At 30.9% G+C, this 19,206-nt stretch overlaps 1 protein-coding gene across 4 annotated transcripts in view; it reads left to right on the plus strand.

The window, feature by feature from the left end:
* Positions 1 to 19,206, plus strand: part of LOC130667638 (homeotic protein antennapedia-like) — a 193,115-nt gene that overhangs the window by 160,263 nt on the left and 13,646 nt on the right. For all 4 annotated transcript variants that reach the window (XM_057469369.1, XM_057469366.1, XM_057469370.1 and 1 more), the window contains one exon: positions 11,537 to 12,849. In XM_057469369.1, coding sequence (XP_057325352.1) covers positions 12,045 to 12,849 — 805 coding nt within the window. In that variant the 5' untranslated portion in view covers positions 11,537 to 12,044. The remainder of the gene's footprint in view (positions 1 to 11,536; positions 12,850 to 19,206) is intronic.

A 19,206-nucleotide genomic window follows, 5' to 3' on the forward strand; every position in this document is an offset into this window, starting at 1 on the left:
AAATTTTACCACAAAATAACTGTTGAAATTAAACACAAATAGTCTGTATTAAAAAATCACACAAATATTGTCTAGATCGTTTTTTAACACACAGATTGTTAATTTTTACTGTCTCTAATATGTAATTGATCACTTTTTCAAATTAATGCATAGTAATTTTCGATTGAAAGAAAATCTTGCGGTCTCGGGTTCGGATTTTCATGTGGAATTCATATTACGTATTTTAGCAGCGATAGCCCGCACCTTGACTTTGCCTCGACTTATTCCTACAAGGAAACTATATTTCACCTTTACCTGAATAGTTATGTGTGATTATAAGAACACTTTACGACTACACCCTTTAGTTTTCATCTCCATACAGCTGTACAGTTCGGATAAGTTGCTACTTGCTGGATAACTTGGTATGATGATAAACTTTATTGGAGCTCGCTTATCGGTTCCTAACGCTTGACTTCCCGAAACCTTCGTAGTTCATGTGTATCAAAGTTAATTATGTTGGGCAATCGATCAACAGTACGATCTTACATTTCAACCTTTCTCATATATACATCACTTCAATCTCATCAATAGTATAACGCGATATATATGATACGGAATTGTATTTCAGTTTAATGATGCAGCACCGACTGCTGCTATAGGAATAGGATTACAGTTATAACCGGGCGCTGGCCAGGAAAATTGACCTATAACCCGGCTAGGGACGTCACGCTTTGCATCATTAGTATCTGTAATCTATGACTTAAAAATAAAACGATTATATTATCCAACTGATATCTACATCGGTATTTTTTTATAATGAACAGGAATTCATTTTTTTTATTCCGAGTCGAAATACTGAACTTACATTTAACTTACGTTAACTTATAGAACTTACGTAAGCTTAATGAACTTAAATCGAATTTAAATAACTTATTGGGTTTGATTATAACTTGAATCGACTTAAATAAAAATATTGACTTAATTATAACTTACCTGGAATAAAGGTAACCCAAAGTGATCGGTTTTTTTTCGAAAACTTCGATGGTGGGTGATTTGTGAGATTGTTAAGAATATTTGTGCCAAAGATCACGCCTGTAAGTCGAATAATACAAAATCGGGAGTATTTTTATCGATCTACCCACTAAAATCCCCCACGGAAAGGCCGAAGGGAATTGATTTTGTCCATCTTTTTTAACATTGAATTTCTAGATGAGGATTTCAACGTCCAATACTTCCAACTTACGATTCAAATTTCGACTTGGGAGTACATTTAAGTTCACTTTCGGTTAATTTTATTCTAGGTAAGTTATAATTAAGTCAGTATTTTTATTTAAATCGATTCAAGTTATAATCAAGCCCAATAAGTTATTTAAGTTAGATGTAAGTTCATTAAGCTTATGTAAGTTCAATGTAAGTTCTATAAGTTAACGTAAGTTAAATGTAAGTGGAATATTTCGAGTCGGGAATTTCGAACAATTTTATTAAATTAATGAATATGTAGATATGAAGGCATCTATTGCTAAAATATTTGAAATCAATCAATGCAACAGATTTTTTTCAACTATGGAACTGCATATAAGAGGTCAAATCCAGTCCTATTGAAAAAATATTATATAGTCACAATATGAGGAGAGAGTTTGTATTGAATGTGGTACACATGCAAGAGAAATAGTTATAACAACATCATACTACAACAAAACATAGATAACAATGTATATCCCGGTGGTACAAAGTGATGAAATATGCGTGTTTTATATGCTGTTTTTACTCAAATCCTGATGTACGTAACAGACAAAAAGGGATTATACCAAAATTTCATATGTAGGACAAATGTTTTTACTATTTCAGTGCATGGTATATTAAATTTTAATTATATATAAGCTTTTTATTTTATCGAAATACGAACACTGAGATAAGAATTTTTTGGCACAAAACACTTTTACCCGCTCCAAGAAAGTTTTTGCATTATATGAATAAAATCAAAAATTCGAATAGTGGTAGACAGGGACAAAATTCTCGACTGAAAGTAAATGTTCTTAAATTAAGGAAAATTTTTTGAAAACCTCAATTTTCTTGGATAAATTTATCACTCAAGTAGAAATTTCCTCTGGTCAAAACAAGTTCTCTTGGTTCAAGAAAATTTTGATTTGGTTCCGGAAAACTTGTGTCTTCAAAATATTTTTATGACTCGATAACTATTTTCCTGTGTATAATTTTCACTATATAGCAATAAGTTAATTGCAAAGATGATTTTCACTAATTCATTTTTGATGGAAAATTTTTCTTTTCAATTCATAGTGCGAAAATTTCTTGTCCCAAGAAATCCTTTTTTTCTAAGTAGAATACAGTGCTACCTCTGTAAGTTACACCCTCTCACTATTATGAATTTTCTCATTTTCACAACTTTTGCTTAACCCTAAACTCATGATTATTATGATTTACTTAAAATTGGTTCCGATCCTGACAATTTTTAACTCCGAACCATACTCTGAAGACTTAGGATCATAAAGAAGTTGATATTTAATTATTATTTAGCGCAACGTTTCAGAATTCATTATTCCTTCTTCCGGCGTCTGTGGAAACGATACAAATTTTATGTAAAGAAAACAATACATTTGATTTTAACAGTTCAATAACACATACCATAGATATATCACGTATCAACTATGTCAAAATCTAGTGTTTATGATCCTAACTTATTTATGATCCTAAGTCCTCAGAGTATGGTTTGGAATTATCATGATTATTATCAATGTCTGTATAAACTCAAAATTTCTTATCAAAAAATTATTATAGTTTCTGTTCCAAAAAATCTCTTATTCATGATAAAAAAAATCTACTGTATTAATAGAATGAGCATATCTGCGTAAAAAGAAATCCAACCAACAATGATCTGTTAAACAACAGAAGAATAATTATTAACAATTGTTAACTCGTTAAATATGAGCGAACTAAGAAAAAATTGAATTACCTGGAGCTAAAAAGTATAGCAGCTCAAAAATGATTGTTATCAAAACTTTTCAATTCCGCGTTAAAAAATAACCATTACTCCGAGTGATAATAATGGTAATATAAATTTTTCATAAAATCTGTTATTAATATAAGTAAGGACCTGAATATAATCTTAACTTATCGTGTAAAGTAAAATTTTATCAGTAAAATCAACCGTTGAAGTGCAAACTCTGAAACATGGATTCACGTTATATAATTTGGTAGATTTTAGAAGCTGTAGGAATACTCGGAGAAGCTATAATCTGTGTTGGTGGTCACTTCTGAGCGTCCTTGCAAACTGGTTTCCCGTCGCTCGACACGATTATGTTAATCGCTTATGTGCATCATGGCATAGACTCGATCATTCGCGCGTGCCGAATACATTTACTAACTTTTAATGTTAATGTAAAAAATACCTCCAACAGAATTTATATGTGCGTTAAGCATAATAAAATATATAAACTTCCCTCAATTAGCGGTATAAAAAACATTCATTACTTATTTGATCTTTTTCACCTCACAAGAATTATGATAGCCATAGCCCATAACAATTTATATCTTCACCATAATTCATACATACACATAATATGTATTGACTTGTAGAAAATTATGTGACAGCTACTCTCTAGAACTGAATTAGTGAATATTCACTAATTCAAAGTGATAGTCGTACCAATTACTTCAAAAACGTCGTACTCGTAACTCTAAATTAGTGAATATTTACTATTTGCTAGTGAATCTGCTAATTTACTTTTAGAGAGTACGGAAAAAACTGGGCCAATGCATCGACATGTGTGACAGTTTTTTTTTAAATTCAAAAGTGTTTCTTTTGCTTAAAAGGTTTCTACGGAATTTTTACACTGTAAAAATCGGGAGTAAATACGAATTTTATTTAAGTTTGAATTCACTTTGTCTCAGAGGTCTGGAGATTTGAAAAAAGTCACTCTTTATGCGGAGTTATAATAGATTTTTACTAGACACTCCTTCATGGAGAAATTATTCTTGTTTGAAATGCTATGGTGTCATAGTAAGGCTGGTCAATGTTGACCATCAGTAAAAATTGAAATAAACACATGCAAAAATTACTATGACTACAGTAAAATCGACAAAGATATATCTTCGATTGTACTGTACTCTCTAAATCTGAAACAGTGACTATTCACTGTTTCACAGCTATAAGTATACTAAGTACAGTATAATAGCTGTGAAATATTGTATATACACTATTTTTCAGTGGTTTTCACTGTTTCAGATATAAAGAGTAACCGATTTTTCTATGGCCGTTATTTTTGCATGTGTTTATTTCAATTTCCGTCAGGTGGTCAACATGGTCCGGCTTTACTATGACACCATAGCTTTCAAACAAGAATAGTTTCTCCGTGTTCGGAGTGAAATTCACTCCAAGGGGCCGAATCAAATAAATAAAGAATCATCGACTCCGAAAATATTCCCCGTAATATGAACTCTCTAAATCTGAAACAGTGCACAAAAAAAACAGATATCTTGAGTCAAGAAAATATTTTTGAAGACAAACGTTTTCGGGAACCAAGTCAAGATTTTCTTGAGCCAAGAGAATTCGTCTTGGTTGGAGAAGATTTCTACTTTATCTGAGAAAATTTAGGTCTTCAAAAAAATTTTCTTGAATCAAGAATATTTACCTTCAGTCGAGAATTTTTTTTTTTGTGTGTGACTATTCACTGTACCACAGCTATAAGTATACCAAGAGGTATACTTATAGCTGTGAAATATTGTATATACACTATTTTTCAGTGGTTTTCAATGTTCCAGATTTAGAGAGAATACACTGACAAATATTATATGCTCTCTAAAAATGAATTAGTGAAATTCTCGCGAATCAGTGGATAGTCACTATTTCTACAGCTATAAGTATACCAATAATTTAATCAGTGGTATTCTTATAGCTGGTTCCCAGTGAATATTCACTAATTTGAAGTGAATTTCACTGATTCATTTTTCGAGAGTGGAATGAACTTATAGTACTCTCTTAAATTTGAAATAGTGAAAATGGTGACTATAGTCTGACAATATATTGATTGTTTACTAGTGAAAAGTATGTCACTGATTCAAATAGTGGTAAACTTTTCACTGGTAATAAGTGACTATTCACTGCCAAATAGTAAGGTAACAGTAAGGTAAAGTAATCTACTGTCTGGTCATAAAGTATTGACCCCAATTTTGAAACATGAATAGCTTGTGTTCAAAAAAGTCGCATTAAATCGTGAAACATATAGATTGGTAGATTGAAGTCTGTCAACGTGTATTGAATGAAATTAAAATTTAGTGAGTTACTAAAACATTTTATGAAATTAAACACATAATATATTATGTTTGATTATTAATACCTGAATAAATTATTTATTAAAATGGTTATATATTATTTAGAATAAGACAAAAGACTTAGCACCCGATCACTTCATGAATTTGTATATTTATATTGAGTCAAATTTAGTAAATATAGATTTACAAATACATAAGTGATCGAATAATGAGTCTCTTACTTTACTAAATAAAAATATATCGGTATTAGATTCAATACTTTTCTAGTAAAAAATAAAAAATAAAGAAAGAAAAAAAAAGTAAGAATTTTTTTAGTTTTTCTACTGATTCCAACAAATAGATGGCAATGTAGAGATGTCTTCTTGAATTATTTATAAGCATCAAATATAAATTTGAATCTTATGAATGAAATATCATTTTTTAACGAATGGTGATAAAAGATTCTTAAATTATTTATTGAAGAAGCAGTAGCTGAACTGATGAGAGCATCCCGCAGTCTTTGAAAGTTACCATCATATGACGTTTCAATCAATTCGGCTCTTTATTTATCATCATAAATTACCCAAGTAGAGACGAATGTTTTTCCAACCTCAAGAAATTAAATTTAAATAATTTCTTTCTCTTTCAAAAGATTAAATAGTTTTTCACACTTGGGTCACTTGATATTTTCAAACTCGTAAAAAATTCATTTCTATGTTTAGGATCGTCGCTGATTTATTGTTTTTTTATCTTCAGCTTCCAAAGTCAGGACTTTTTGTTTCTATTTAATGGAAAATAAATTTGATGTTGTCAATATGAAACATTGAGTATTTGAATTTCTGACAGTGTATTTATTGCATCACTTAGTCTTTATTTATAAACTGATTACTCAGTACGTGTCAAGATCGTTGTATATCAATAATTTTTGTCATTTGCCTGGAAGATATAACTTAAGAAATTCGAATACATATATTTTCTAGTTACTGTTCATATGCAAGAATATAATAACTATAATTGAACGAAAAATTTTTGATAATGAGCAGAATCGTTATTTAAGAAAAAGCCCGGATTGAAAAATTAGATCTGTTTCAAAATAAATGATAAATTCGAATATTTTTTATTTAATTTGTGTTTTTGAATCGTATTTATTTTATATGGGAATTTAATCGATTCTTGTCTGTACTATTCCCTATCCAAGCCAATATCAGATTTATTTTCGTTCTATATTTAGACGGTTTTTAACCGCTTTTAGAATAAAACCAGACTTTTTGTTCTATAATTTTTAGTCTGCTTTTAACCGACTTTAGATCAAGAATGGGACTTTTTTCAAATATGGGACTTTTTTTTCAAGAATGGGACTTTTTTCAAATATAAATAATAATAATAATAATAATATAAATTTATGAATTTATTTCAATTTTCTTGATATTTGGAATCTGCTAATGCGCTTCCGTAATAAGACTTCACAAGAATTTTGATAGTTTCTAATACCGAAATATTTTCGATTTTATCCAGTAAATAAGGAAAATTTTTTGACATTTTAAAAGTTATTTTATTACTTTTATTCAATACTATAAATATTCAGTTAAGACAAGTAAGACATAAAGCTGTCAAACTTTCATTAACTGTCGACATTTTAAAACAAAAGACACTAAATAAATAGTAAACAAAACAGATCAACAACAGCTTAAAATTTTTATAAAAGATCAAAAACAGATCAAATACTTCAATTACAGACCAATTAGTCCAAATTCAGTCCAGTTACACTAAAATCAGATCAAATTTTCCGATCTGGGTCATTTTTGTACACTGATAAAAAAGTTGACTTGATTCAAGTGCGAAAATTTTGAACCAAGAATAGCATTTTGAGGAAAATGATTTTCTTGAGTCAAAAGAATAAATTCTTGAGTCGAGACATTATTTTCGGTTCAAAGTAAATTTCTCTTGGTTCAATAATTTTTTCTCTTGATCCAAGAAAATAATTTTTTTCAAATGCTATTCTTGCTTCAAAATTTTCTCTTGGATCAATTCAATTTTTTATCAGTCTGTTTCAAAAAAAGAACGTCATTCAAGTATATAATTTTCAATGTAAATTCAATTTCACTGTAAAGCCGTGAAAAAGTCAACAAAATTTGACGAAACGTCGGCAATAATTTAAAATACTCTACAATTGATTCGTCCTTGCCTATAGCGGGAAGGAGAATACTTCAAAGTACTTCACGTTTTCGATATTCATTTCTCTTGACATCATTCATTTCAATCATCATATTGCTATTATTATTTTTTTTCCAATTGAATATTTTCTTTTTTTTCGTCAGTAAAAAATCTATACAAGGTTAGAAAATAATTACTCATATTAACAAACGTGATAATTCTTTATCACAAGAATTTTATTTTTGTTTCGATCAAAATTCCAATCAGATAAAAAATTGATGGATTAGAGAATTTTATTGCGTTTCCGATTAAATAAGTACCCTTTGCAATTAACGTTACTGTTCATACTATTAAATTTATCCGGGTTATCTACCCTTGATGAACAGACGTTTGATAGACATGGTAGATAAATATATCGAGCTCAGTGGTTTGGGTAAAAATTTGAAAGAGCGTCTAAAACTTGGACTTTAATAACTTGTAAGAGAAGTTATATTGAAGCCATTTTGATAAATAGAGGCCATCGTAGCTAAATGACGTCATCGTTCGAAATCCAACGATGGCGTCACGTGACGCTCCACCCTCTTTTCAATCACCTCTACCCCGAACCCACCCAGCTGTCAAGCCATGCTCCACCCCGTTTTTTCCTATTCTCTTGTTTATTGCATCGTAATATCGGTTACGCCATCTCTGGGATTATCATCGCACTGTTTTAATCTTTAAGTCATCAAAAAAGTTTATAATTATTCCGAAGGATGCCGCCACCTGGAAATACTCAAATTACTTTTTTAAATTTGAATTTTTCATTGAAATTACGTTTTATAAAAATATCCACTTTTAATCTTTCGTAAGAAATGTCAAATAGAATTGAGAATTTTTCTGTTTTATTATTAAATATTTATTTTGTTATTTCAAGAATGGAAAAAAAGTAGCATTCAGTTTTTTTTTCAAGTATTAAAAAAAAACGGATTTCTCGGTGCAAAAAATTTTTACTCATTCCCAGATAATTTTTACTTGATCTAAGAAATTTTTTGCACTATAAATTTAAAGCAAAAATTTTTTTGAGGAGAGAAAAAATTTTCTTGAGCCAAGAAAATAATTTTTGAGGCGAGAAAAAATTTCTTGCAAGAATATTTTTATTCGCCCTTGGAAATTTTTTTATCATGAGTTGAAGACGAAAATTTTTTTGAAACGAGAAAAAAATTTCTGGAGTCTAGAAAAAAAAGTTTTGAGTGAAGAAAAAATTTTCTCGAGCCAAGAATATTTTTAGTCGCCCTAAGAAATTTTTTGTATTACGAATTAAAGACGAAAATAATTTTTGAAGCGAGTAAAAATTTTTGTTTTTATTTTATGATGCAAAATTTTTCTTGCATTAAGAAAATACTTTTTTTCTCTGTACTGAAAAATAAAATAATGAAAGCAAACTTTCATTTGACCGAAAATGAGGAAAAAAGTATTTATTTTATTGTACTTGATAATATACTGTAAAAAATAAAAAGAAACACGTAAAATAACTGTAATAGTGATAAAAGTATAGTAGTAATAAAAGTAATAGTAGTAGTGGCGTTGAAGAGAAGTAGGAAGGGCGAGAAAATTTATATGGAGGGATACGAAGCACATAGAATCGCTATCGGCGACCATTCATCAATCCGGAGAATCAATACGCTAGAATTAATGAAAGCGCCGCGCGAACAGCGAGCTAACGGCCGGAATGTTAATCGCGATCGTCCCGTGTCCGACCCGAACCACATTCGCGTGTATACCGTCAACTCCCAAGGGTCGGTTACCAGCCCCTGGGATCACACTCTGCGCCGCCGCTGCCGATGACAACAAAGCATTCGCAAAATTGTCAACCGTATATTCTATTCGATTCTATACATATGTCGACACGGACCCACTAGTACCCATTTATATTTTTTACATGGGCGCAGGTGAAGTGTCATCTTTACCCACACATGAATTTTTTAAGCTAAAGGTATACTGTACCAGGGGTCAATACAGGAACATTACTTTTCAATTTGCTAATGGAACATATGATGACAGAATACAATTTCAGTGGATAAAATTTTAATATTATTGAACATAATTCATAATATTTTTTTGACGTCTGTTATTAATTTTGCTAATGCCTCATGTTTAAATTTAATGACAGTCGGTAGAGCAGATTGACTTTGCGTCATTAGTAGACATTATCGTCTGATCCCATCTCTTTGGAAAGAGAGTTCAGGACTTCGCCAATACGGGGAGTTTTTTTTTTAACTTGGCGGGAACAGCCGGCCAAGACTTTCTTGATTTTTTAAACAGAAAGTTTTCATTCTGGTTCTAATAGCTCAGAATTGGTCCCAGAAATCTTAAAAATTTGACATAATTTTTTTAATATTCAATGGAACGACTTTTTATTCATAATTTGTCAGCTTAATTTAATGGAATTTGATTTCAAATTATTATAGGCAGGGAAAATTTCTTGTTTCAAGAAATTTTGTTTTTGCTTAAAAAAAATTTCACTTGCCTCAAGAAAATTTTCGGTTTCAATTCATCCCGCATGGAAAAGCTATATATTGTTAAAAATATATAAAAATATATATGGTGAATATTTGATGAATATATGGCGGCAAAAATATATATATTTATGAATATATGTTTTTTACATATATTAGATTATATATTTTTTTTAATATATTTCTTTTTATATAATGTTTTATATTTCTCTATATATATTATCTCATATAATGCTCAATATATTTTTGTGATATATGGATGGTATATATGTAATTTATAAAGTATAATATAATAAAATTTATATATATTTGGACTCATATAATTAGTGATATATTGCCTGTATATAATTGATCATACATGGAACAACTTATATATTTAAATCGATGGTTTGCGGTATATTGAAGTTACATTTTTCCAATATATTGAAAATTATATTTTTCTCGATATATTGAAAGTTATAGTCTTTATATATCTATATTTTGAGAAGCTGCCCGATAGCATAAAAATGAAAATTACAAACTAAAATGCATGGTTTTTATTACGTAACATACCATAGTACGAAAAATATATAGTACCATATATTTTGCAATATATTGGACATTATATATTGCAAAATATATGGAGTACCATATATTTCGCAATATACTGGAAAACATATAAAAAATATACATCATACTGTATATTAATAAATATACTACTTTCAATACAATATATCAATATATAATAAAATATATCAAGATATATATGTTAAGCATACATAAAAAAAGTTATATTGATAAATATATAATTAATATATTGTAGCAATATATTTTTTTTCAATATATTATCATATATTCATACGGCAAAAATATAAATATTATTTTATATATTGTGCAATATATCACATTATAATATTCATATATTTTAAAGTATATTTTTTCACCTATAAATTTTTTTCATGTGGGCTGTTGCTGTAACATGAAAATCCTGTTGCTGCAACAGGATTTTGTGCTGTTGCTCCCACAGGACTGCTCCTGTTGCAGCACTTATTAATTTTTTTCCGTGTGCTGATGGTCAACATGATCCGACTTTACCATACCCTAGCATTTCAAACAAGAATAGTTCCCCTATTTCGGGTATTTTACTCCTTCCAATGTCAAAAGCTACAACCATTTAATTTTGTGTATTTTGCAAAAACATGGAACCATGCTTTTTGGAGTATAATTAGTGACAAAAAACAAGAAAAAAACATATCATATATTTAGTTAAACTGAATATTGACAGATGTAATGTAACCGGTCGTTAATTTTTCTACCATCATGGTGGCCATGATAATGGTAATGAGTCGGCAATTTTTTTCCAAATTTAACTACCAAATGATCCACCCACAACTAACGAGTTAGTTGATGCAAGACGTAAACGTCTGGGTGACGGTCGTCACCGTGACGAGCACGTGTGTACCTCGCCGTCTGTCATTCAAAGCGAGTCCCAGTCTTTAACATGGCTTTGCAAAGACATTATATATATTAGCATACTTGTTAAAATTTTTCGTTGATCCTCCAGATCTGTTTTTTTCGTGTAATAAAATACTATTAAAATTAAATATAAAAAAACGCCTGGATAAACTTTTAGTAAATGATGGATAAATTTTGTGTTGCAGGTGTGGCGTAGTGTCGTCAGCGAGCTGGTCGGAAGATCAAAAGATATTATTTATTGCAGTATCAGAAGATTCTGAGCAGTTCACCGTCCAAATGCAGCAGACGACGAACTTTGACAAGTGACGCCTTTTTTAAATGAGAATAAAATAATATTTAAATAGCGCTCTCCTCCCTATTAACGTAAGCTTTTGAAAAGTGCTTCAGTTGTTCCAAGTTATAGTCTAATGTGATAAATGTTTTTACCAAGTGAGCCCAGTGTATGTGATGTGATAAGTAAAGAGAAGTAAAAATTTTCATGTATAAGTTATCTACGTAAAAAGTGTGAGTGTTATGATAAAAAGTGAGTGATAAGTGATATATCGATGATCTTACGCAAGTACAAAAGAATTAATTTATAATTTATAATAACGGAAGTAATTTAAAGCATAGTTTTATTGTGAAGTTGTTGTGTTTGTGTAAAGTGCACAAAGTAGGTGAAAAAGTGAGGGATTACGTTGACAGTACAGTAGCATGAGTTCTTACTTTGCGAATTCATATATCCCGGACCTGCGCAATGGCGGGGTGGAACACCCCCATCAGCACCAGCAGCACTACGGGGCTGCCGTTCAGGTGCCTCAGCAGGGCCAGAGTGTGCAGCAGCCACAGCAGGCTGCAGATCCTTGTGATCCATCAATGCTCAGGCAGGGGGTTCCTGCACATCATTATGGTGCAGCAGGTACTCAACAGGGGATGCCCTATCCGAGGTTTCCACCTTATGACAGAATGGATATTAGAAACGCCGCTTACTACCAACAGCAACAAGACCATACGAGTATGGACGGTATGGCTGGATATAGATCCTCTTCTCCGGGCACGGGGATGGCCCACATGGGTCACACACCCACGCCAAATGGTCACTCTTCGACGCCCATTGTCTACGCGAGTTGTAAGCTACAAGCTGCAGCAGTTGACCACCAGGGCACTGTTCTTGATGGTCCAGATAGCCCGCCACTTGTGGATACACAGATGCATCATCAGATGCATGCACAGCATCCTCACATGCAGGCCCAACAGTCCCAGCTTACGCAGCAGCAACAATCACAGCACCAGCATATCCAGGCGCAACAACAACATATGCTGTATCAACAGCAGCCGCAGCAACAACCAAATAATCAAAACCAACCTGTTGCCATTCACACTCAGCAACAGGCTCAGACACAGCAACATCAAGGTGTTGTAACGTCACCATTAGGACAACAACAACAAAGTGCACCTCAGGGTGCAGCGAGCGCAAACTTACCTAGCCCACTCTACCCTTGGATGAGGAGTCAATTCGGTAAGAATTATTGATACTTATTAACTGCTTGACATTAACGAATAGAAAAATAACCTAATTAACATTATCTACATGTTCCATATGGAAATCCATAAGAATTCGCTATAAGGAAGACTGGGTATTGACCTGGTTGTCATAATTCGTTAATCTGACGAGACTGAAGTCCACTTCCGTATTACCGGAGACCGTTACCTGACCTTTTTAGGCATACGCACATTTCATACATCCCTATCTTCCACCATAATAATATTATAGTGAAATATTGAGTATAAGCTCATTATTGGCATTACCCTAGGATCGACGATCAGATCAAAGATCCTTTTAGGTCAGTTGTCACAGCGACTATAACAGACAACTTATCGAATGAAATACGAACACTAATCGGTGTCGAAAGGGAGCGATTCTTTGACGCCGAACAACCCATGAGACAACCATACCCGGCGTCCGCTAGATATCATGGGAATTGTAAATTTCTATGGATTCCTTTGGAAATGCATGGATAAAGTATGAGATTCTGCAGTAATCCAAAGGAATCCATTAGAAATTATCCTATACCGATAACTCCAGATAGAATTTTATACTAAAATCCATTGGAACCTATAGAAACCCATGGGAATCCGTCGAGTACATTGTAGTAATCCATATAGATCAGCTAAAGACATCATGGGAATGATAAATTCCTATGGATTACTTCATAAATTCATGAAGAAAAGTATGAGATTCAATATAAACCCAAAGGAATCCATTAGAAATATTTCGAATCTTATTTATTGCATTAAGAATCACGAAATTTCTTCTAGCCAGAGGTAGCTCCGGGTATTACAATGCATTGTTAGTTTAGGAATCATTATAGATTATGATGTAAGTGATGAGGATGAGCGTTGGTGAGGTATAACATCTAAAAAAATTAAGATCAATGGTCATAAACTAAAGACCCAAGCTCGGAGAAGAATGCATTTTCTAGAGTAATTGCAGATCGCTAGCAATGACTTTTCGTCTGCGAACTAGAGTAGGATAGATAAATTGTTCACAACCGTGAGCAGTGGGCTTAAGTAATATTCTCTGTATATGGGCCGAATAACTGACACCTCAATAAGAAGTGTTCAATGCTGTCGTTTTCCTGTAGCCTGCAGAGCGAATAAAAGCTATCATTTGGATTTAGTTTGATGTCATTTTTGATCAGTAAAAGATGGCAGTTGTATCTGTTGGCGAATCTAATCTGCGCGAGTAGGCATTTAACTACAAGGGGGTATCTCATTTTTAAGTAGAATATTTCGAATATCGGTAACTCCAGATAGAATTCTACATGAAAACCCATAGGAATCCGAATACATTGTAGTGATCCACATGAATTATTGTGGGGACTTTTCAGAAGGTGATTGATGATATAATTAATTTTATGTTCGTTTTAGTTGACTATTACTTCAGTTCTAAAATAAACCATGTCTGCACGCATGATAACTTAGTTTATTTAGGATGTGATATTAAGGACCAAGTCACGTAATTTGATCAGGGTCATCAAGGTTCGCATTTGTATAAATTCGAGTTTAACGAGGTTAGGTTTGAGTTATTGCGAATCAGGATGAATTCTAAACAATATTCACAAAGCGATTCAAGTAATCTGTTTACTATCCCTCTGACTTTTGACCTGCTAGCAGTTTTTTTACATAAGTTGTTACATGAATATAAACCGGATCCTTAAAAATAATGTTTATATTACCCCAGTTGTATTTTAATATGAGAAATCTAGAGTGTAACGGTAATTTTGATTGTTATAAACTTTTTTTTTACTTTAGCATAATTCGTAGAGTGACATTAGATTGCCCTGTGTCGAAATACAAGTAAAAGTATAGTTCGTAGTTCATGTCTCAGAGTCCGCGATTCTTTTGATGTTTCACCGCCTAGGAATAATTAAACTACGAAGTTAACGTCTACTATAAACCCGCTTTCGTAAACCTAAAACACTTGAATAATTGACACTTATCCAAATACGCTATTATTGTTCTGGACACGCAGATAATTTTCTGGTTAAAATTATTTGAAGATGTAGAACTCGATGGTCATTTCGTAAAAATTTAAATACTTACAAAATTAGAAACGTCAAAAGATAAATTTTCGGTGTTTGATGCGATTCTAACTAAAGGTTGGTAATTTTTTTTTTTCAAAAATTTTAATTCCTTGTAAAGTAAGAGGGTTTTGAAGTTTTAATCTATTGTACACAGAAAAAAAGGATTTCTTGGTGCAAAAATTTTTACTCATGCTAAGAAAACTTTTACTGACCCTAAGAAATTTTTTGAATTGTGAAATGAAAACTAAAATTTTTCAGAGCTAAGAAAAATTTATCTTAAAGCAAGAAAAATTTTTTTGAGCTAAGAAAAAATTACCTTGAGTTAAGAAAAATTAATCTTGAGGTAAGAAAAATTTTTTTGAGCTAAGAAAAAATAACTTGAGCTAAGAAAAATTAATCTTGAAGCAAGAAAAATTAATCTTGAGGCAAGAAAAATTTTTTTGAGCTGAGAAAAAATCATCTTGAGCTAAGAAAAATTTTTTTTAGCTAAGAAAGAATTATCTTGAGCTAAGAAAAATTAATTTTGAAGCAAGAAAAATTTTTTTGAGCTAAGAAAAAATAATTTGAACGAAGAAAAATTAATCTCGAGGCAAGAAAAATTTTTTTGAGCTGAGAAAAATTAATCTTGAAGCAAGAAAAATTAATCTTGAGCTAAGAAAAAATTATCTTGAGCCACGAAAAATTAATTTTGAAGCAAGAAAAATTTTTTTGAGCTAAGAAAAAAAATTTTTTTTTTCTATGGTTCAACAAAAAAAAATTCGTTCATTCCTTATAGTGAGAAAAAGGGAATGGGTGAAGTTTGATTCCAAGTTGATAAATTATTCTATTTTTAATTTGTCCATAATTATTTATGATTCTGAAGTTAGTTAGCAATTAAAAATTTTCATATTTTGTTTTTTCTGAATCAATAGCAAATAAAAACTAAAAATATGCACTCGTAAAAAATTAAAAAAACTTAATTTGAAATTTTTTAAATATTTTTTTTTTTATAATTTATCATTTTGAAAAAAATCAAAAAATTATCAGAGGTTGGCTAACTTCAGTATCGTAATTATTTTTTAAATCAGAAAAAAATTAATTTATCAAATATAATATATTTTTGCTAGACAGCCATTTTTTTATTTAAAGTCTTCTCTAAAAAAATGCACGTAATTGTAATGAAAAATTCTTTTTGCATTCTATTATTAAGTGCAGTTATTTTTTTTTTCACTTTTTTCTTATGGTTTAGAATATTTATCTTCTATTCAAACCCATTTTAAAAATATGGAAAAGAAAATTAATTTTTCATAAAATTCTTAAACGTAACAATGAAGTTTTGAAATCATGATTCAGTTACTGTGAAATATTTTTTTAAAATTCAAAAATGACGAAAATTTTAGACCAGAAATCCAACGTCTTGTTTGATCCCTTTTATTCTTTTCGTTATGGGTTTTAAAGTGATTGTAGTTCCAACGTAACGGGCTGAGGATTTATGACGGCTATAACAAAGTAATAATAGTCAGGTCGTAATTTAAACAGCTTCGTGTTTTCGCCGTTTCGCTGGGATGTGTAAGAGCAGGTTGCAGCCCTCCCGCTGATTTTGCTCCTATTTCGTCAACCTTCTTACCTCTATATTGACTGAGCCCGAAGAAATATTGCTAGATATATTGCCTAACCCTCAGCAAGACCTTCGCAATTTTTAAGTATAATGTTGTCACACTTCCTCTAACTTTTAGTTTTCCCAGTACGGGCTTTAGTTTCCTTCGGATATTCGGCGCTACAAGTAGACTTGTACTGAGTTTTCTTATACTGTAAGTTCCTTTAAATTTATGTGTGATATTTAATATATTTTTGAGTGTCAGGGGTCTTACCGTCGTTTGAATTAAATATATTAAATGAAAATCCATTTTCGTGATAAATTTTATATTTCGACTTCGTTTCGTATCGCGATTCAAGTCATCTCGTACCATCTCTCGGTCGTATGTGGAAACTAACGTGTGCAAGTGTATCATGATTGGCCGATAAGCGGTCTCTATATGAAATCGGTGCCTGCAAGAGTATGGAGACTTTCCTGGAGAGTATCTTCGCCGTTCACACACGGCACACATGTGTGATGTATGTACGAGTTCTTATAACTTGATCATAGATGTCGGTAGAAGTTACTTTAAAAACCATTGCGCTCTTAAATTATTCAAAGAAATCGGACCGTAATACTGATCTACTGTTTTATGGTAATTTTTTTTTATCAGGATAATACTTCTGAGATTTTTCAGTTTTTTTAGTCATTGGTTTTAAATCTGCCAATAATCGAAGAATTTTTTTTTTAATTTTCAACTGATGTAGGCTTTTCTTACGCCATTTTTTTAATTGAGCAAAAATAATTTGATGACAATTTTTTGAGTTTGAAAAACATTAAGAAAAAAAAAAAAATTATGACCATTTATGACTCTTACCAAAATTATTCAGATGTGAGGCAAAAAAAAAAATAGAGACGATTTGAAAATATTTATAAACATTTTTATCGAATTTTTTGAAGTCAATTTTTTTTACTTTTTGGTTTGTACGAAATTAGTCCAATAAATTAGTGATTGGAACTAATTCTAAGGTTCTTATGAACTTCACGAAATTGACGATTCAAATTTTTGTTTAAAAAATTTCAAAAAAATATAAAAACCCGCAAGAAAAGTTCACACTATAGTTGAAAATTTTTTACACTTCTACACTGATAGAAGGATTTCTCAACATTTAAAAAGATTTCTTATTCTCTAAACATGAATAAGTAAAATAAGTGAATATTCACTAATTTCGAGTGCCAATCGAACCACTTTTTGGAATTAGTGGCCCGACTTGCACTTTGAATTAGGGAATACTCCCTTCTTATCACTAATTCATGTTTAGAGAGTAGTATTTAAGAAATCATTTCTTAAATATACCCGTGTAAAAAAAATTCCGAAAAAGTTCCGCATGTGGAACTTTTAAAAATTTGACAGATTAGAACCTCGAATGGAACTTTTTTGGAACGTTAGTAATTTGATGGTAAAAAACAAGTTTTTATTAGCAAATTTAGAGTCAAAAAATGACGTTTTTGGAAATTTTTTGGAATTTTATATATACATTCCAAAAAAGTTCCATAATCACCACTTTTGATTTTTTGATGGACTAAAAAAAAAGTTCCAAGAACATTCCAAAATCACTACTTTTGCATCTTTTGTAGGCTAAGACGTTCTAGAAACATGTGAAAATAGTTCAAAAATCACTACTTTTGAATTTTTTACAGAACAAAAAAAAACGTCCCTAAAAAATTCCAAAAAAGCTCCAAGGACGTTCTTTTCTGACTCTAAATTTGCTCCTAAAAACTTTTTTTTACCACCAAAATTACTAACGTTCCAAAAAAGTTCTAATCTGTCTCATGTTTAGAAGTTCTACATGCAGAACTTTTTTGGATTCTTTTTAGAAAGAATTTTTTTACACCCGTACTAATAAATTTTTTTAAATGCTAAGAAACACTTCTATCAGTGTATAGATATTTTAAAGTTCCAAAAATATTCAACTTAAAGTTCAAAGTTATCTCAATTTTTGAAATTCACTGTTAGAAATATTTTCAAAACATTTTTGAAACGATTTTTTTTTACACAGGACTACACAGTAAAAAATATTGTGTAAAATCAACACAATTTGTGTGTTAAAAACGGTTGACACAAAATTTGTGTTGAATTTTCGACACAAACTTTGTGTAACCCCATTTTAACACAAAGATTATGTTGAAATATCGCCACAAGAGGGCGCAAAGAATCCACAGTAACACACAAAATGTGTTAATAAAGAGTGTTTAACACATTTTTTATGTTACAAAAAGTGACACAAACTTTGTGTTAGTTTAACACAAACCGTTTTCGACACAAATACACAATATTTTTTACTGTGTAGTAAATAGTCAATCAATTGATTTCTTTTCAAGAAACCAAATCACATTTTTACTTAGCGAAAAAGTAATTCTTACATTATACATAAAATAATTCAAAACTAGGGGAAGGGGGGGGGGGGGGGCAAAAGGGGGCAGGGTAGGCAAAACGGGGTACCCCCAAAATTTGATAAAAAAAAATTTTATATTTTAAATGGTTTTTAAACATTCCAAAATCACTTCTGTAAATATAATTAAGCGTTACTTTGAATTTTTTTTGGTAAATTTTTTCAAAAATCAATTGTCAGTTGAAAAATATTAATGACGTTTGTTTTATGATAAAAACTATTAAAGTCTTTTTTTCTTCTTTTGTATCCGATAAACATGTAAAATATAATTTTTCTTCATG

The sequence above is a fragment of the Microplitis mediator genome, chromosome 5 (assembly GCF_029852145.1).
Source record: "Microplitis mediator isolate UGA2020A chromosome 5, iyMicMedi2.1, whole genome shotgun sequence".
Classification (NCBI taxonomy): Eukaryota; Metazoa; Arthropoda; class Insecta; order Hymenoptera; family Braconidae; genus Microplitis; species Microplitis mediator.